Source organism: Muntiacus reevesi, chromosome 22, assembly GCF_963930625.1.
Source record: "Muntiacus reevesi chromosome 22, mMunRee1.1, whole genome shotgun sequence".
In the NCBI taxonomy this organism is placed as follows: domain Eukaryota; kingdom Metazoa; phylum Chordata; class Mammalia; order Artiodactyla; family Cervidae; genus Muntiacus; species Muntiacus reevesi.
In genome coordinates, this window is record NC_089270.1 from 13,262,118 (window position 1) to 13,283,094 (window position 20,977).

The 20,977-nt window shown below is 49.0% G+C and overlaps 1 protein-coding gene across 4 annotated transcripts in view; it reads left to right on the forward strand.

The window, feature by feature from the left end:
• Nucleotides 1–20,977, forward strand: part of EVC (EvC ciliary complex subunit 1) — a 91,477-nt gene that overhangs the window by 22,942 nt on the left and 47,558 nt on the right. For all 4 annotated transcript variants that reach the window (XM_065914440.1, XM_065914439.1, XM_065914437.1 and 1 more), the window contains exons 6-11: nucleotides 3,092–3,190; nucleotides 6,129–6,266; nucleotides 9,808–9,966; nucleotides 14,515–14,731; nucleotides 17,357–17,505; nucleotides 19,843–19,941. In XM_065914440.1, the coding sequence (XP_065770512.1) occupies nucleotides 3,092–3,190; nucleotides 6,129–6,266; nucleotides 9,808–9,966; nucleotides 14,515–14,731; nucleotides 17,357–17,505; nucleotides 19,843–19,941 (861 nt within the window). The remainder of the gene's footprint in view (nucleotides 1–3,091; nucleotides 3,191–6,128; nucleotides 6,267–9,807; nucleotides 9,967–14,514; nucleotides 14,732–17,356; nucleotides 17,506–19,842; nucleotides 19,942–20,977) is intronic.

Consider the following 20,977-nt stretch of genomic DNA (forward strand, 5'->3'; position numbering starts at 1 on the left):
CAGTAGAAGGAAGGAAAATAACAAAGTTCACAGTGGAAATAAATGAAATAGAGACTAAAAAAGTAAGCATTGAAAAGATCAATGAAGCAATGTCTGGTTCTTTTAAAAGAGAAACAAAATTGACAAATCTCCTGACTAAAAAAAAGGATCAATGGCTTCACTGGTAAATTCTACCAAACACTTAAAGATTTAATACCTACCCTTCTCAAACTCTTCCAAAATACTGAAGAGGATGGAATGCTTCCAAACTCATTTCACTAGGCCAGCATTTCCCTGATACCAAAACCAGATAGATGCCTGGAAAAAAAGAAAAACAGAAACCAGTATCTCAGGTAAAAACAGATGCAAAAATTCTCAACAGAATATTAGCAAATCAAATTTAGCAGCATATTGAAAGGATTATAGCTTCCCTGGTGGCTCAGATGGTAAAGAGTCTGCCTGCAGTGCAGGAGACCCAGGTTCAGTCCTTGGATTGGGAAGATCCCCTGGAGAAGGGAATGGCTACCCACTCCAGTATTCTTGCTCAGAGAATTCCATGGACAGGGAAGCCTGGCCAGCCCCAGTCCCTGGGGTCACAAAGAGTCAGACAGGACTGAGCAACTAACACTTTCACTTTTTAACACCATAATTAAGTGGGATTTTTTCCAGAAATGCAAGGATGGTTCAACATCCACAAATCAATCAACATGATACACCACATTAACAAAATGAAGGATAAAAATCATATGATCATCTCAAAGCAGAAAAAGCACTTAACAAAATTCAACATGTATTTATGATTAAGAAATCTCTCAGCAAAGTAGGCATGGAGAGAATGTACCTTAACGTAATAAAGGCTATATATGACAAACACTCAACTAACATCATACTCAACAGTGAGACGCTAAAAACTTTTCCTCTAAGATCAGGAACAATACACATATGCCCACTCTCGCCACTTTTATCCACCATAGTACTGGAATTTCTAGGGAAGTTAGGCAAGAAAAAGAAATAAACAGAATCCAAAATGGAAAGGAAGAAGTAAAAACTCTTCAAGAAAAGACATGATTTTATTCACACAAAAGACTTTACAGAAAACTGTTAAAACTAATGAATTCCATGAAGTTGCAGGGTACAAAATCAGCATACAAAAATCTGTTGTGTTTCTATACACGAGAAATGAACTAACAGGAAGAGAAGTTAAGAAAACAATCCCATTTACAATTGCATCAAAAAGAATAAGATACCGAGGAATAAATTTAACTGAGGAGGTGAAAGTCCTGTATACTGAAAACTTAAGACTTTGATGAAAGAAATCGAGGAAGACACAAATAAATGGAAAGATATTCCATGCTCATGTATTGAAAGAATTACTATTGTTAAAATATCTGTATTATTGAAAGCAATCTACAGATTCAGTGCAGTCCATGTCAAAATCTGAATACTATTTTTCAAATAGAACAAAAAAAAAAAATCCTAAAATTTGTATGGACGCACGAGACCCCCAAATAGCCAAAGCAATCTTCAGAAAGAAGAACAAAGCTGGTTATGTCAATTAGTTCTCCAAAACAAAAGATGCCTTGCTTCATAAATATGTCTAACTGACCTTTGACCAAGGTGTAAGGCAGTTCGGTGGAGGAATGTTAATCTTTTCAATGAATTATGCAGTTGAGCATCCATAAGTAAACCAAAATGAACCTCAAGCTAAACCTCATACCTCATGCAAAAATTAACTAAAAATGGCTCATGTACTTAAAGTATAAAACTATAAATCTTTAAAAAAAAAAAAGAGGAAAGTCTTTGGGATCTAAGCAAAGGGTTCTTAGATTAGCACCAATATTATGATCCATAAAAGGGAAAACTAGTAAATTGAAACTCATCAAAATAAGAAACTTCTGCTCTGCAAAAAAACCTTGTTGAGAGGATGAAAACACTGAGGCACTATTTTGCAAACCACATTCTAAAGAAGAACTAGTACCTACAATATATAAGGAACTCTCAAGCCTCAATAGAAATAATAAAGAATCCAGTTGGAACATGGGCAAAAGACATGAACAGATATTTCACCGAAAAGAACATATGGCTGACAAGTAAACACACACAAAAGCACATGAAAAGATAGTCAGCATCATTAAGTCATTGTTGTTGTTCAGTCACTCAGTTGTGACCTACTCTTTGTGGCCCTGTGGTCTGCGGCACACCAGGCTTCCCTGTCCTTCACCATCACCCGGGTCTTGCTTAAACTCATGTCCACTGAGTCAGTGATGCCATTCAACCATCTCATCCTCTGTTATTCCCTTAAGTCATTAGGGAAATACAAATGAAAACCACATGAGATATGACTACGTACCTATCAAGATGGCTAAAATAAAAACAGCAGCAACACCAAATGCTGGTGAGGATGTGATGAAACTGGATCACTAATACTTTGCTGGTAGGACTATAAAAACCCACTCCAGAAAACAGGCAGTTTCTCATCAAATTGAACTTGCAGTTACTAGAAGACCAAGCAACTGTACTCTTGGACATTCATCCCAGAAAAACTTATGTTCACTCAAAAATCTCTATGTGAACGTTCATAGCAGCTTTATTCAGAATAAGCCCAAACTGGAAAGGCTTAGATGCAGTAGGTGAATGATTAAACAAACTGTGAAGAGGGCACCCTTGGACTTGCCAAGGTGTGCCTGCCTATGCAGGACCCTTCTTGATTTAAAGGACACCTCCATCCACTGAGACAGGGGGCTGGAGTGGATGACTTCACACATCCTAATTTCTTACAACTGTCCTTCTGACTGTTTCCACAGAGAAGCAACCCCCCCCCCTTTGCCTTGTCTGTTTTCTTGACTCATGGAAGTGGGGAAAGTGGGGGGCTTCCCAAAGAGTAGACTCCTTATAAATATGTGTGGGAGAGATGAGGCATTTTTCTTTAGAAGCTTCATGAAAACACAGTTCATTATAGGCCACTGTCATGGTTTTAAATCTGAGGTCTTTTCCTAGAGCCAAGATTGTTGGGGCAAGGGGAGAAAGAAGGTGGTAGGAGAAAAAGGAAGGAGGGGTAGAGATACCATTGTTTAAATCTTTCTTGTTGTTTGGTTTCCCTTTTTGGCAATAGATGTTTATTCAGATTTTTAAAATGTGCCTCCTTGACCTTCTCCCTAAAAAGAAGTCTGATGATGAATTATACCAGAAGATTCTTTCAAAGCAAGAAAATGTAAGTCTTCAACCTATATTGCAAAGTAACTTAAAAATAGTTTATTAAGATATATAAAACATAATATCATATCTTTTATTTTATGTATAAAAATACTTTATTACAACATACAGTTTTCAACACAATATAATGATATATAAAATCATAGGTATAAGCATAAAGATAACAATATATATTATTAAAATGTAGAAAAATATTTGAAGTAGGAAAAAAGAATGTCAGTCATATCCAGTACTCGAAAAGAACCACTATTGATGTTATTTTCTGTACAGTTTGGGGTATTTTAAAATATATACCTTGTTTACTAGTTACAACTCTTAATACCACTTTGCATTCTTCTCTTTTCAGCCTTTTATACAACCTTTATATTGTCTTCTGCACAGCAAAACAAGTCAAGGCAATAGAGGTTGATACCATGGTCTGTCTTTCACAAACTCTCAGAACGCTAGGTTTTGCATTTGTGCCATGGGATAGTAATTCCTGTCCTTCGGGATTACAGAAAGGAGAAGAGAGTTGTGTATGAAACATGTAGCAAAGTATCAACTCAGTTCAGTTTAGTCACTCAGTCATGTCCGACTCTTTGTGACCCCCATGGACTGCAGCACGCCAGGCCTCCCTGTCCATCATCAACTCCTGGAGTCCACCCAAACTCATGTCCATTGAGTCAGTGATGCCATCCAACCATCTCATCCTCTGTCGTCCCCTCCTCCTCCTTCCTTCAATCTTACCCAGCATCAGGGTCTTTTCAAATGATTCAGCTCTTCATATCAGGTGGCCAAAGTATTAGAATTTCGGCTTCAACATCAGTCCTTCCAATGAACACTCAGTAGCAGCTAGACACTGATGATCACTGCCATAATCATCAATATCATTGCCATTATTATCATTTTAATACCAACACAGTCACCATCACCACCACCATCTTTGTTATTGTCATAATCATTCTTTTGATGACTGTCACCACCATTATCATTACCTTCATTGTCATTCTTATCATTGTCAGCACCACCACCATCACCATGCTTCTCTTCATTTCCCAAAAGCACTACCAGCATTTCATCATCACCACCCTCATTGTTGCCATCACTCTTATTACTCCCATCACCAGTATCATCTGCATCATTAGCATCTTCATCATCATGACTGTCACCCCCTCCACCATCATCCTCATCATCATCACTTCTGCCTCACTACCTTCACCTTCATTATCATATCATTGTCATCACCCTCATGCCACCATCACCTTTATCTTCATCAAGGTCACCATTATCATTTTATCACCACTACCATGAGATTCGGGAGACCAGGAAGGAATGTTTCTTCTTCATTCCTCTGGATTCCATGCAGGAGGATTCATCACTACATCCCAAGGAAAAGGCAGACCATCTTCATTTTTATTGTCATCATCGTCATCATCCTGAGTACCACCACTATTGTGATCATCAGGCAGGGCACACAGGGCTTTACACATATTATTCAATCTTCACAGCAGCCCTGTGAGTGGCCATCATTATTTTTGTTTACAGCCAAGGAAGTTGAGGTTCAATGAGTCTAAATGACTCTCCAACAACAAAAAATATTGATTATGTGGCGATACTTGTAGTTATATGAGTAATGAAACAATGTCGTATGTCTTATAGCAAGAATAAAAGCTTTGGTGTCTGCAGGTCTGGGATCAAATCTCACCACTACCACCTACAGAGCATTTTGATTATTATAGTGGCTACAGTTCACTGGATACAGTCTGTCTGAGGACTCTAAATGCATACTTTTCTTTAATATTGATAGCAGCCTTAGAACCTCTATATGAGGATGAGAAGTACCCAGAAAATGGCAGTTGCTTTGGAGAGAAGCAGATAATACATGCAGTTGGAAGAGTGGGTCTCTGGAGTCCATGGGCCTAAGGGACCTAACCTAGCATACCGCTTCCTACTGGGGAACTTTGGACAAGATGTCTCAATTTCCCATAGATGAGTTTCCTCACCTGGAAAGGAACCCTCGTTTCTTTCTGGTAGAGTTGCTGTGAGAATTAGCAGTCACATATGGCTTCCACTTGGACGGTCAACAGCAGTTTTCCTAATGAAACTGAACCCACACCAGTGTTGATTTCATGTCTGAACACAGGTCTGGAGAAAACAGAACTGCCACCCACACTCTGCGTGGTGGTTTGAAAGGCTCCATACATAGGCTTCTCCTTTTCCTTCTAAGATCTGATTTAATTAAGAGAAAGTGTTGGGGAGACATATATACAAATGTCAGCTTTATTACTGAGAGGAACCTGCTTGCAGGGTGTGACTTAGATATATAGCAATCATGGCTTCCTAACACTGAATCCGGGATTAGCTAAATTGCTTACCTAAATCGCTTACTGGCAAAGCTGGTCCACCTCAGGCCTCCCCACACACAAGAGGGACCCTTGCTCCCCAGCTCACTCTAGACTGAAGCCACACCAGGGTGGTGGCCTCCCCTGAATGGTCTGTCCCAAAGAGGATGAGGCTGGGCAAGCTAGAGTCTACACTCACTTCCTGCTTTTGAACCACCAAATATATATCACTTCCTCCCTGGGGTGCACTGAGTAATCCTTCCCCATGGAAACCAGAGGAGTGGAGAGGAAATATTCCATCCCAACACTCCAGAGTACCATGACATGTTCCTGGAACTTCATCAAGATTGGAAGATACTTTTCATTGTTTCTAAAGTATGTCCTATTTGGGGGAAGGTGAGGAAAATACAGAAGAAAATACATAATCCATTATTCCTGAGACTCTACATTTAATGAGAAAAATAGATTTTTATCATCAATCCTTCAGTAGGACAATACCCAGAGCATTAATTATCATAAGAAATATTTTATGATAATGTGGTGAAAAATAAAAGCATTTCTTCTCTAGAATTTAAGATACATTCGATTTTCTTTGTCTTTTTCTTTTTTCTCCAGGATTTGGAGGAATTAGAAAAGAGACTTCAGGTCAAACTGTCGAATACAGAGATGTTGGGTGCCAGTGACTCCGAATACATCACCCTGGCAGATGTGGAGAAGAAGGAGAGAGAATATTCTGAGCAGCTAATAGCTTATGTATGTGGTGGATTTTCTTTCCCCTATAAAAAGTGTGGTTTCTGGGACAGTGCATTTGGCAAGATTAAAGAGCTGGTACCTAGAAGCATGTTTAATACTCAAATTCTCTGTTGTATTTGACTATTAAATATGCCCTGGAGCCAAGGATCCCGTTTCTGAAGTTAAGTATTAGAGAAGGTATAATTAAGGGGCCAAGATTTACTGAAGGAGTCTTTTTCTTTCTTTTAATGAATTCTCCTTGTTTAAATTTTAGATGGATCTTTTTATTGTTCAAAGCAAATATCGCCCTAACCCTCTGTGACATTACTGCCCTGTGGGTTAGAGCAGATGCCAGCTGCTAACTGCTCAAACTCCAGGCATCACTAATAAAAGCATGTTTTAAATTCCAAAGAGGATGAATGGTTTAGTCAGTAAGTCATGTCTGACTCTTGCTACCCCATGGACTGTAGCCTGCCTGGGTTCTCTGTCCCTGGGATTCTCCAGGCAAGAATACTGGAATGGGTTTCCATTTCCTTCTCCAGGGGATCTTCCCAACCCAGGAATTGAACCCAGGTCTCCTGAATTTCGGGCAGATTCTTTACGGATTGAGCTATGAGGGAAGCCATCCTCTTTGGAGGGCCCTCCAAAGAGGATGGCTTCCCTCAAATTCTCTTTTTTGCTTTGATATTCTACTACCCGCTGTTCATATATTCTGAATTAAACAAATATTTCCTTGGCACCCAGGTGTTATGCTGGACACTAGAAATTCACAATGAACTTAGACCCGGGCCTTCTGGGAAGATGCTCAGGCCAATCTGGTAGGGGGACCAATAGGTGAGCAGGTGAGGACTTTGTGGCTTACAGAGACCATGATAGATGGATATATGGTAAGACTGAGGTACAGTAGAGGGAGCTATTCATTTTACTCTCTAGGGTTAGGAAACTCTGCATAGAAGAAAGGGCCATGATGGGGTTTTGGGGGAAGTGTGAACGGATGCTGTCCATTGGGTGGGCAGAGAAGGGAGCCAGGGCAGGAAGCAGGCTGAGCAAGATAAAGCCAGAGGTCTTCCCTGAGGGCATTCATCTCATGCCAAGGAGATGGGAGTCACTGAAGTGGCAGAGGGTGGCTTGGCTCATTCTGTTTTAGAAGCACTGCCCAGGTTGCTGAACAGAGGATCGTTAGGAGTTTGGGGGCTAATCCAGTAGGAATTTCATGAAAGCAATTGCAGTAGGGATGGAGAGATAAGAAAAAGGGGGAGAGCTGAGAGGGTTGTGTCTGAGGAGGTGATGGTGGGAAGAAGAGGGTGTAGAGCATCAGGTCTACGGAAATAAAGACTCCAGAATAACAGCAAGTTGGGAGGGAAAATGCTGAGTGTGGCTTGATATCCTGAGTTGGAGATGCCTGGAGATGGAGCGTCTCCACTGAGCTCAGGTAGGAGCACATGGAGAAAAAGGATGTTCGATGAGATGGCTCAGGGAGGGTGCTTAACCCAAATTCCAATGGTCCGTGGTCTCCCCAGAGCAGTGGAACACCTTGTCCTTGTCTGACCATTTCAAGCAGAGGATTGATAGTTCTCAGAAGGTTCTCTGACGTATGGGCAGCATCCAATAATGGAGAGGACCCAGGCCCAGGAGTACCAGGAAGCCTGGCATGCTGTAGTCTAAGGGGTCCAAAGAGTTGATATCATCCAATAACAGAGATGCCTGTGGTCTAGGAGTGCATGTAGAAGGGGTAGTAAAAAGCCTTATGCCAAATCCTGAATCCTGTGAGCATTGAAGGAGCAAGATTCAAGGAGAATCAAAACAAGAAGCAGAGTATAGACCTTGAAGAACCAGGAGAAAATCATGTCACGGACACTAAGGGAATTACGAGTTTTTCAGAACAACGGAGTGGGCATCCTAGTTCTCGGAGACAGGAAGAGAAGAGGCAGAGCTGCTGGGATGTATAACTCTTGTTTCCGGATGTGCAGGAATTCACGGGTGGTAGTCCACCTTTATCCTCTGTCGTAGATGGTTGGATAGCATCACTGACTCAATGGACATGAGCTTGAGGAAGCTCCGGGAGTTGGTGATGGACAGGGAGACCTGGTGTGCTGCAGTCCACGGGGTCACAAAGAGTCGGACACGACTGAGCGACTGAATTGAACTGAACTGAGTCCACCTTCTGGGATAGCGATTGGAAAGGAGGTCATCTGATGGGATGAGAAGGGCAAGAGCAGGGTGTGAATGTGAGTGAGGAGGTGGTGGGGGTTGATAAAGGGTTTGCTGAGCTGCCATGAGGCCCAGGAGATGGAAAACGAAGTTTTCAAAGAGATGCCAGTTCATACAGGTGTGGGCTTTCTCCTGGCCATGCCCAGGAGAGATGGCTGGTTTGATTGACTCAGAGTTTCAGGTCTCCATCTGTCTCTACCCATAACAATAAGATCAGCATGGACTTCTGATCCCACTAAACCCTGACCCTCCCTTGCACTGCTGAGCGAGAAATGTCCGTCTTGGCATCTGATGGGTGGAGCCAAGCTGGAGAAAACTACCACTGTGGGAGCTGAAGGGACTGAATCCAATTCCCCTCTCCCTCTTGATTCTTGGCCAGTGACCTAACTACCGGAGCCTGTTCCTTGTCCTTCTGATATGTATTTTATCTAGAAATGAGATGTGTGATACATGGAACCTGGCGTATAACCTGCATGCCATAAAGAAAAGTTGTTATGACTCCAGGTATCGTTGTTCTTCGAGCTCTGGGAGGCTGCAGTGACAAAAATTTAGCCCCTGACAATCTAAACCACTTGGCGATTTCCTGCTCTGCTCCCAGTAAGATGGGGGGGGAAGTGTTAGTCGCTCAGTCGTGTCTGACTCTTTGTGACCCATGGACTATAGCCCACTCAGCTTCCCTGTCCATGGGATTCTCCAGGCAAGAATACTGGAGTGCGTTGCCGTGCCCTCCTCCAGGGCATCTTCCCAACCCAGATCTCCAGCACTGCAGGCAGATTCTTTATTGTCTGAGCCACCAGGGAAGCCCAAGATTGAGGAGAGGGGAGAAGACTGGAAAGCAAAATGTTTTTACAGTTATCATCGTCTCTACCATACTGTTCTTTTATACTGTTAGGGCAATAATTAATATTTAAATGGCCATCCATGCTTTTATTTCCAGGATGGGTTTAATCCCTTTTAAAGATCCGGAAGCTTCCAGGAGCACACTGTTGAATTTCATGAGCCCCTCCCCTCCCCATCCCAGGCAGCAATCACAGGCTGTTTTTCTTAAGCAGCTGTCTTTCAGCTGCTTAAGCTGGGGGATCTCATTTTGTTTTCCTTTCTTATCAGTCGTGCACTGGTGTTTGCTGAAAAGCCGCCTTGAAGCTGACTGGCACCCACAAAAGCACGAGGAGGAACTTCTGGAGAATGTGATTGTTGCCAAGATAACTTGCTCCAACTTGTGGAAGTGTTTAGAATCTGAGTTTGTGATAAGGGGTGAATAGTAATGCTCAAGCCTGAACCAGACAGCTTTATACCTTTCTTAAATAAGTTTTCTCTCCCCCACCTCTTGCTTCTCATTCTCATTTCACAGATGGAAGCTTTCTGGAAACAGATGGAAAACATCCAGCACTTTCTGGTGGACCAATTTAAGTGTTCCAGCTCCAAAGCCCGACAGCTCACGATGACTCTGACAGAAAGAATGATTGCAGCCGAAGGGCTGTTGCATGATTCTCAGGATTTGCAGGCTCTGGTAATGCTGGAGGGGGGCAGGGAGGGAACGTGATATTCAGACTAGAGATGTGGAATCAGAAGCTTGGAGGGCCACAAGGATAATTAAGTTCCACACCTGTATACTGTAGATGGGGATACAGAAGCCAGAGAAAAACAGACCATCCATTTGCCCATCTACCCATCCATCTGTCCATCAGGCATTTATCTATCCACCTGTATATCCATCCGTCCGTCCATCTGTCCATCAGGCATTTATCTATTCATCTCTCCATCCATCCATCCATCCATTCATCCATCCGTCCATTCCATTAATGGAAAACCCTGCCAACTCCATGTCAGTACAGCATGGAACACTGGTTCTCAATTCTGGCTGCACATTGAGCTTATCTGAGGAGGCTGAAACAGTACTGCTATTTGAATCCAAGATGGGTCCCTCCCCAAGAGATTCTGACCTAATCAGTCTAGGTTTTTTAAGGTTCCAGATGAGCAGTCAAAATTGACGCCCACTGGTGGACAGAGCTTCGGGTAGCTCTCCTGATGGCCCCATGTATCATCACCGAGGGAGCTCAAAATAATGCCTGTGCCCCAGGCCTTTTGCACAGAAATCCAATCCGACTGGCCTGAAGTGAAGATCCTGGCATTGCCAGTTTAAATCCCCTAGCCCCAACGATTCTGATGTGTAACTGGGAATATAAACCACTGGTTCACAGGAATCCACAAATCCAAATCTGACTCTGAATCTAAGCTTAGCCAGTTGAAGCTGTGTGATCTTGAATCAGTTACTTAACCCCTCTGAGCTCTGATTACTGATAAAAAATTTCCATCCCAGGAGTTGCTGCAGGCAGGGCCCTGGGAAATGCTCAGTAACTCATAGTCACCGTGGGGCTTTGCCATGGAAGTTTTGGACTGGCCCGGCTGTATGTAAAGCCCAGGACACTATGCACCTATTAACCCTTCCTCTGACCTTGAGAACTCGTAAGCTCAGACCCGTGCACCCGTCCAGGTCACACCTGACTCAGAAACCTGCAACAGCCGCCCTGCCCTCAGCTCCAAGACTCAGCTCCTCGGAGAGGAGATGGCGCTGTCGAACCGAGAGATTCCTTCTGCTTCTGCACAATCCTCTGCTCCTCAAAGTGCGGTCTGCAGACCGGCAGCATCAGCGTCGCCTGAGAGCTGGTTAGAAATGCAGAATCTCACCCCCCTCCCGAACCAGGGTCTGCATTTTAACATACTCCCAGGTGCGCAGAGCTGTTTGAGAACCTTCTCTGCTTTTGCTTATCACGTACACATAGTTTCCTTTCTCTCCTCTGCACTGCTGAAAGATAGACACAGATATTTCATTCCCAGTGAGCAGAGGGACCAGCCAAGCGACTCACCTGGGACCCCCCATACTGTCTAATGACATCCCTCAGCCTGCACCCCAAACATCCTGGTTTACTGTCCAAGCCCCTTTGAATTGGACTTTAATTTGATAAGGCTGCTGATATGAATGCTCATCAAAGAAGAAAGATTTTTTTCCTTTTACTCTTTTCTCTTTGTATTTAATTATTATTCCATCAGCAGGATATTGATACGGGGGGAAAAAAAAGTATCCTTATCTGACTCTGGCCCAAATATTAGCCAGTCACTCCAGAGAGGAAGAAGGGGAAGAATTTTCTCCAGGTTATCAGCAGATCCTTCCTTCAGTCAACATTTCATGAGCACCTGCTGTGTGCCACATCCTGTTATAGAAACCATGCTGCAGACTTGAGCTAGAATCCCGACCCATTCCACAGTTGCCTCTTATTAGCCGTGTGACATTGGGCAGGTTACTTAACCTCTCTGGGACTCAGTTTCATCATCTGTAAAATGGGAATCCGAATAGCATCAGCTCTGAGAGTGTTAGAAAGTGGATGACAGGTAGCACCTTTACAACAGAGCCTGACCCAGTGGGAGTGTTCAGTATGTGCTAGTGATTGGATTCTGGCAGGTCACGTGTCAGTAGGGAAAAGAGATATAAACAAATAATTGTAATGATGTGTGAAAAGACTGTCATCTTTGTATAGAAGTGGGATGGCTTGGCTCTGCCTGCATCCTATGTACCAAAAATAAAAAAGTAGCTTCTGTATGATGGAGTCTGTTGATGATAAGCTCCAGAAGAATTTTAAGTTCCCAGGCTAGTGACATCTGAGTGTTCTGGCCTGGGCATTCGGAATGTATCACACGGCATCGCTGAATATCAGGACTGGAAGAGCCCTAGAAAGGGCCCCAGAGGTTATCAGAATCAGTCTCTAGGGATGTTCAAGAGAGAGAGGATGCCAAGAGAGAGGTGGAGACCTGCTGTGGATAACTGTGACAGCAGCTTGCATTCTGCAGCACCTACTGTCTTCTGGTCGCTGTTTTAAGTGCTGTACATATTTTGATTTATTTAGTGATCACATACACTCTGTAAGTCACATCCACTGTGCCCAAGGCTGTGCAGGTCTGGAACCAGGTTTGAGCCCGGGTAGGTTTGAGGACCAGCTACACTCAGAGTCAGCAGTGGCCCCTGCACCTCTCCTCCCGTGCAAGTCTTTGTCCCCCTCCCACCTCCCATCTGATGCTCCTGTGTTCCTGCTCACCTCTCTCCATTCCTGTCTTTCCTTAAATATAAATCCAGAGAGTGCACTGTCACTGCCCAGCCAGGCGGCCTCACTTAGAGGACCGTCTTAAAGGTGGCTACTCTGGACACGGGACGCCTTCCACTCACCTGGGAGCCTGGCTGGACCACTTGCCGGCCACTCCGGCACTGAGCACTTATCCTCTTGCACCCTCTAGTGGTTATGGGCCCACTGATGGCTGTCAGGCTTATTTATTTAGTTGGAGGAAGCCCAACTAAAGGTGAGAGGAGAAGGGGATGACAGAGGATGAGATGGTTGGATGGTATCACCAACTCAATGGACATGAGTTTGGGTGGACTCCGGGAGTTGGTGACAGACAGGGAGGCCTGGCGTGCTGCGGTTCATGGAGTCGCAAAGAGTCGGACACGACTGAGCGACGGAACTGAACTGAACTGGAGGAGGCCCGCTGTCCCTGGGCTAGTTTGATGGCCTTCCGGAATAAACCTCAGCATTCTTGTCTGTAACTGGGGTGTCATTTTCCTGGCCCTGTTCACATGTTGTTATAACACAGGCCAATGCAGCTCAGCAAATGGTGAGGCCCAGGGCTGAGTGGTGGATATGGCCCCAGCTATGGGCCCTGCGTCCAGGGCTCTTGGTCCAGACAAGACGCAGGAGCTGTGGAACAGGGAGGAGGGACCGAGGGGCTGGGGAGAGACCAAGGAAGCCACCACATGGTCCACAGAGATGATTAGGACCTGGGCAGGCAGGGGAGTGAGAGGTCCTGGGCAGGGTGTTCCAGGAGGAGGCCCTGCATTTGCAAAGGCTCTGCGGCCGGCCCTGAAAGCCGGGCGTGCTGGGCAGTCTGGAGCAAGGATGGGTGTGGGACCAGGCTGGAGGCCCAGCCAGGCCTGGTTCGGGAAGGTTCATCCACTGTGCCTGGGAGTTTAGATTTGCTTCGAAGGAAGTGATTGTAGGGTTTGGGCCCGGAGATGTCAGAATCACGTTTGCACTGCAGAAAGGGCTCTCTGTCTGCCATGCAGGGAGCAGCTGAGGGGGCAGGTGGATGCCAGGAAACCAGGGCAGTAGCCCAGGGGGAGTTGACCAGGGCCTGAGCTGGGCCTGGCTCTAGGCCAGCAGGAAGGAGACAGAGGGATGTAGAGAAGGCAGGGGTGCAGGTATGATGGGGAGAAGGGCGCTGAGGCTAACTCAGGCCATGGTCATGGAGTGCCGGGGGCCTGGGGGACCACCCCAGGAGGGAAAGGCGTCCTTCCGCTGAAAGCCAGGGCCTGCGACTCTCACACCATGCCTGGGCTCCCATTCTACACGGTTTCCTGAGCCGCTGCTCTTGGAGATGGAAGGACCCTAGATGCAGACCTGCAGGGCCTGCCTCTGCCCTTGGTGGACATTCCCTGCATGGGGGAGGCATCTTTTTCGAGAATTGTGTCCTCAGTGAAGGACAGCCCAGTAGGGCTGGCAGACCTGTTCTAAAGTCTAGCGGCTGGGTTCATCCTCCCGGTCGATCTTACCTGGAGAATCTCTTTAATCCCCAGCGCTCTGGTTTCTGGAGGCTCGAAGGCCAGGAAGTCCCGTGACCTTTACTGTTTCTCCCAGCCCGCCACATCCAGTGGAGGCCAGAGGCCCCGTCAACCTGGGAGGATGACGATGAGGGAGGTGGACTTTTCTCTTTGGTTGTGTGCATCTATTGAGCTTTCCCCAGAGACGAGCGAGCCCGCTGTGGTGCATTCACCATGTACCAGGTTCTTTCCGCGTGTCACCCAGCATCGGCCGTACCACATCCCCACGAGGGACCACTTTGCCCCCATCTGACACGTGCACACAGGAAGCTCAGGAGAGTGGGAGCTTCGTCTGTGCTCTGCTCACAGGGAACCGGGGTCCCAGGATGGAGCCCGTAGCCTTTAACAGCCCCTCGAGGCCAAATGCTGACTCTGGACGTCCCAGACTGATGCCCTCCATATTGCTTTTCCCAGGACACCCTGGAGAGGACGCTGGGGCGGGCGCACGTGGCCAAAACGATGGAGTTCCTGAAGCTGCAGGTCCAGGAGGAGACCAAGTGCCGCCTGGCAGGCATCTCCCGCAGCCTGGAGCTGCTGACCATCGAGGGGAAGCTGTCTGGGCGGGAGAAGGAGGACCTGCTGACCCGGCAGCACAAGGCCTTCTGGGAGGAGGCGGAGGGCTTCGGCAGGGGTGAGTGAGCGGGCCAGGCCGGGGCGCCTGGGTCCCTATGCTGTGCTTCAGGCCGTGGGGGCCAGGGCTGGTGGTGGCACTTGCGGGCGTCAGGAGTAGCTCCCATGAGACTAGCCCGGGCTGCCGCCCCCAGTCACTTAACCTCTCTGAGCCTCGATGGCCCTCCCATGAAGCAGAGGTAATAGGGCTGCCTCCTAGGGTCCCGTGTTGCCTGCTTTGTCGTCATCATTGATTCGGGCTGGCAGAGACCCCCCCCAGAATATGCAGAGGACAAAGCCCAGAAGCCCCACAGGAGTCTCGGGGCCTGGCTCAGCTGCAGGTGGATAAGGGTGGCTGGTGGTCAGGGAACTGGGCGTGACTGTTTCCCACACATGCTGCTGCTCCCAGGCTGGACCCTGAGATGGGCAGGTCAGGGCTGAGGACATCAAGGGCACCCAGGACAGTCCAGCTCACACCGCTGGCAGGACCCTCAGGGAGAAACCCAGGTCTTCCACCTGCAGGGCAGGTACCCCCTCTGCACAGCCTTGGACCCTCGGGAGGAGAGCCCCTCAGCGTTGAGCCGAGTCTGTGTGTGCGCCTGCGGCCTGAGTGGAAGCACAGCCGGGGCCTCTCCAGGCCAGGAAGTCTGTATGGCGGGGGAACTGCGTGCCTAAGAAGTTCTCCAGCAGCTTCTGGGGACCTTGTAGGACCAGGGGGGCTTGAGTGTCTTACCTGCTGGGGCGGCCATAACGGGATGCCATGGGCTGGGTGGCTCCCACAGCACACTTTTGTTTCTCACGGTTTCGGAGGCTGGAAGTTTAAGATCAGTGTGCAGTCAGTTTGGCTTCTGCTGTGGGCCTGTTTTCTGACTCACAGACGGCTACCCTCTCACCACGTTTCACATGGCAGAGAGCAAGCTTTCTCACCTGAGTTCCTCTTCTTAGAAGGCACCGACCCTATGCGATTAGGACCCCATCCCTAGGACCTCATTTAACTTCATAGGCCCCACCTCCAAAGGCAGGCACGTGAGGCTTAAGGACTTCAGCTCATCATTTTGGGGACACAGTCCAGTCTCCAGCACCGGGTTTCCACTGCAGCCATTGGCCTGGTCCCATTGTAGCTGTTCTGTCTCGTCTGACATACCTGCCCACTGCCCCTTAGAGTGGGGTCAGAGAGCAGGCTCTCAGTACTGGGACTCAGAACTCCAACCAGACTGTTCCACAGATGTCTGTGTCACTGGGAGCTGTGGTTTCACGTGGTCATGTGTGACCACATGGAAACCTGCTGTGGCTGGAACTTTGGACGGCATAGAATCTGAATGCGTCTGGCCTTGAGGTCACCACACATGGTGGACGGGGCTTTACCAGTGGGAGGGAGTGGCCGGGCTGGGATGGTGAAGCAGCCCCCTAGGTGGGGCTCCTGTGAAATGGGACAAGACAGAGGAGACAGTCAGGGTGGAGGGAGGACCCTGGTCTCTGCTGGCTGCACTCTTTCCTTTGGTGCTGGAAGCTAAACAGATTCTCAGGTCAAGCCCTAGGAAGCTTGCCTGAACTAGGGTAAGTGCAGAAGGAAGTATGACATGTGGGGCAGCTGGGGGAGGTGAGATGCTGAAACCAACGTCTCCAAGGGCTGCAGCCCTTTGTGACCCAGCCCTCACCTCCTCTCCAACCTCTTTGCCCAACATCTCCTCCGAAACCCAAGTGAACAGAATCTGGCCGGCCTCTTCATTGTCTCCACTCCCAGGAGCCTTCTCTGGGGTCCCACGCTGCCTGTGTCTCCTCCCCTACCGCCACCCCAGCCCTCATCAGCACAATTCCTTCTTCCGCATTTTTTGTCTTCCCTGGACCATGAGCACCTTGAAAGCTAGGCTGGGTCCTGCTCACCGGTCGGCCCCAGTTCCCAGCGCTCTGCGTGGTGTGCCTCTGAGGCTGAGTGGCCCGGGTGGGCCGAGAGGTTTTTAGTGGCTCAGCTGGTAAAGAATCGGCCTGCAGTGTGGGAAACCTGGGTTCGATCCCTGGGTGGGGAAGATCCCCTGGAGAAGGGAACGGCTACCCAATCCAGTATTCTGGCCTGGAGAATTCCATGGACTGTTACAGTCCCTGGGGTTGCAAAGAGTTGTACACGACTGAGCGACTTTCACTTTCCTCTCGCCTCCAGTTTACCTTCCCCCACCGCAGGGACCCTTGGCGTTGGTTCACCCGCCTCCTCTTCTGCTGACCTAGTAACTCTCCCTGGCAGCTGTTGGATCTCGACTCCAGTCTGAAATGTCACTGTCTTCCTGCAGACTCAGGCCCTCTGTCCTGTGTCACCAGCCCCTCCCTGTGCCCCCTCCTCCCCTCCCCCATACACATATACTCTTCTCTCCAGGAAAACGCCCCTTTGTTTATCTCCAGGTCAGGGTGAAAGCCTCGCCTGTTGCGCTGAACCCCGGGCTGGGAAAAAGCGAGGGAGAGGTCCCTTAAAAATGACAAGGGACCCTGAGGAGCTCCTAACACCAGCCTTTTGGAAGGACCTAAAGGATAAAATGAAAATAAGAAATGAGACTTGCCCCAGCGTTTCTGACACTCCACGTGCTGGAAGAAGCAGCCAGTGGAGGTTTCGCCAGGCAAGCAACCTGCAATGTCCCTTGTTTTGTTTCAATTGCAGAGTTTGTCCAGCGAGGCAAAGACCTGGTCAAGGCCTCGCTGGTGCGCCAGGCAGAGGAGATGGCAAGGCTTACGCTGGCCCAACAGGAGGAACGGAGGAGCTTCCTGGCTGCGGGGCAGCTGACCGCCCACCCCGAGGAGTTCCTCCAGGTGACCTGCTCCCGACTCACACCAGGGTCCATAGGCATAGCCGTGGAAAGGCGGTGGGAGGTTCTCAGGAGAGGGCATCTTACAGGTGGTGCCAGGCAAGGGCCCAGCCTGCAGTGGAGGTCACCAGGCAGTGTCCCCAGAGGGGACAGGCATGTCCCAGGTGCAAGGCAGGCAATTACAGACAGGGGTGGGGCCCCTCGCTGCGTCAGGCAGCAAGTCAGAGGAGGACCCTGCACATGGGGCTGAGCAGGAAGGGCCAGAGAGGTGGGCAAACTGGACAGTGCTCGTGGCCGTGACTGGGAATAAAAGATAAGGGGACCCCCAGGAGGACAGGAAGCAAGATGTCACCCTGCTTGAAGGAAAACAGACAAACTGGTGCAGCAGAGGCTGGAAGGACCAGGGCTTGGGGTTCTCAGAGGACAGGACTCTGCCTCATGTTGCCCTGTCGATGGGTGTGGGGAGGGGCTGTTTGTCTAAGGCTCGTCGCCCAAGGTTGTTAAGCATTTGGGTGCTGGGGCAGCAGGACCTGGGTTTGAACATTGCCTCTGTCGCTGCATCTGGCTGACCACTTGGCTTCAGCTTCCTCATCTGTGCATTGGGAATCTTCACACCTACTAATGGGGTTGTTGGGACTCAACCAGACCAAGCGAGGGACAGCTATGGCCTGACTATTTCTCTGTGCGAGCATCGGCTTGTCTCTGCTCTGCCAAGGGGATGGCAGGACCATATCGGGGTCCAGGCTCAGCCCAGAGCACAGACACTGGTCCTCCCTGAGGCCAGCATGGTAGTGTGGCTACCTCCCCCGCCGCCCAGTGAGAAGCCAGCAGAGGGACCCTCAAAGATTGAGATGTCTTCTCATCCCGGGGTCCTTGGTCCAGGGCTCTTCCCCACCCACAGAGCCTCCTCCCAGGACCCATGCTGGGGTTTCTGGGATTTGATATAAAGTGGGGTGGGGGCTGCTTCTGTCTTTGAGAAGATCCATTTGAAATGAGAGTGATAAGATACGATTATATAGTTTTCTGTTACTCTGAGATTGCTGGGTCCTCCTCCCTGACGTCACATGGCTCAGGGGGAGTCCTGAGTGTGGAGAGCTCTGCAATCCAGGATCTTGGCCCAGGCTGATGCTCAGGAGACGTGGGACCGGGGAGGGAAGGGTTGAGTGGATGGCTGCGTGAACGAATGACTCAGTGAATGAAAGAATAAGTGAACGAATGAATGAATGGATGGACCCACAAAGTGTTAGTCGCTCAGTCATCTCTGACTCTTTGTGACCCCATGGAGCCCACCAGGCTCACTGCCCATGGAATTCTCCAGGCAAGAATAATGGAGTGGGTGCAATTTTCTTCTCTATGACCCACAGAGGAACACATGATTGAGTGAATAAATGGAGAAATGACCAACAGATGAGTGAGTGAATGAAGAAATGAAGGAATGAGTGAATGCATGAACAAATGAATGAATGGGTGGATGCATGATGGACACAAAAGCACAAATAATTGAAAGAATGAATGGGTGGCAAACGACCGAATGAACTGGGACTGATGAATGAGCGTGGACTTTGGCCCCTCACCCAGCCCCTCCCTCTCTGGCCCTGGGTCCTCCCTATCAGCTCCCTCCAGTTCTGCTCCCACCGAGACCAGAGGCTTCTGACTGCCTGGTCTCCGCTGCTGCTGCTGCTCCTTGAACCTGGCTTGGATTGGCTTCCCATCTTCCCTCCAAGGACCGCTCCTTGTCCATCAAGACTCAGCTTATGTGTCTCCCTCACAGGGACTCTTCCCCTTCTGCTGACCCCTAAGAGGAGTCCACCCTCCATACTTGGGCCCCAGGTGCCTCTCTGACTGTGTTTGGAGCATTTGGTACACGACTCTCTGTCACTCTGTCAGGCTCCTCGAGGCTGGGCCAGCCGCATGGTCAGAGAGGCTCAACCGGCCACTGACCACCCTGATAACGCTCAGGCTTTGCTGGATGGGCCTCCCAAGACCTGGGTGGTGATCCCCAGGAGCTGAAATCAGAAAATTATGTCTGGGGGGCTTGTGGTCAGGAGAGAGGGTAATAGGGCAGGGAGACGGTTGTGGGGGGAGGCTGGCGTCTTCTCCTGCTGAATAGATGGACAAAAGCACAGTCTTTTATTTTCCTGGAGATGGGATTCACTGGTCCTGGCCTCGGCCACAGTTCACAAGCCATGAAAATCATGTGACATTTCTGTGCCTCAGTTTCCTTGGGTATAAATCAAGGGTGAACATCCTTCCGATGTGCGAGGCAGGGTCAGTTGGGGAGGTTGTACAGGGGAAACAAATCAGCATCTCTCTGCAGATTCAGCCTCTGTTTTACTCGCAGGCATTTCACAACATCCTGGAGACGCAGAGGCTGACGCGGGGTGACCTGGAGGAAGAGGAGGACTTCAGGGCCGCCCAGGCTGTGGCTGCGCTCTGCCAGGTACGTGGCCTCCAAGCGGGACTGGCAGAGAAACCTCAAGATCTGGGCATGCGTGAGAACCTCACAGCCTTGGGGGCCAGGGACCCCGAGACCCTCTGGGCAGAAACCAGGGAGGGCAGTTGTTGGTCCAGGTCACATCCGAGACCCCTTCCATTTCTGAGATCTTTGGGACCCTCACCTCCACGTGTTCCAGGAGGCAAGGGTCTTTGAAAGTCAGCTCACCCTTGTTGAGAGTAGCCTGGCGTCGATGGATGTCGTGAGTGTGGAGCGGTGATGAGGAAGGAGGGTTAGGCTTGAAACAGAGGCCTGGGTTCAAGTGCCAGTGCCACCTCTTTCTCCCTGGGCAACCTCATTTAGCTCTGGGATGAGGGCTGGCTCTGAGAAAACAGGAGAGAGCGACCAAGCCCTCCAAAGTCAGAGGGTCTCTGGGATACGATGATGACTGAGACAGACAGAGACCCTGCCCCAGGCAGGACCCAGAGCTGCTGGGAAGGTGGAAATGTGGCCCCAGTCAGGAAGGAAGGTGACGTGTGCCACGTTGGTGGGGAGCGCCCCAGAGAAGGTCCACCTGGATTCAGGGGGACTGAGCCTGCGTCCTGGTTCTCCTCCCTCCTTGCGGTGCAACCTCCAAAACATTACTTGGCCTCTCTAGGACTCAGTCTTCCTATCTGTGAAATGGGGCCAGCGATACCTCTCTTCACAGTGCTGTTGTGGGCACTGAATGTGCCTGAGGCCAGACAGTGGTTGGCACCCGGGACGTGCCCAGTCCAAGTTCACTGCCCTTACAGCATCTCTGCCAATGGATGCAGAGAGGAGGGGTGAGAGATGCCAGGGACGGGGGGCAGGTGAAGGTGAGTTCAAAGATGGCCATCCACAGAAGGTGATGCCTGAGACAGGCTTTGAAGTGGGAGACAGGCTCCTAGTGGACCGGGAGTCAGCAGGCAGCCCAGGCAGAACAGGAGGACGGGGAAGGCGCACAACCCCCATCATGACAGCAGCAATGCGGGGTTCAGGGGCATCTGTATGAGTTTGCAGA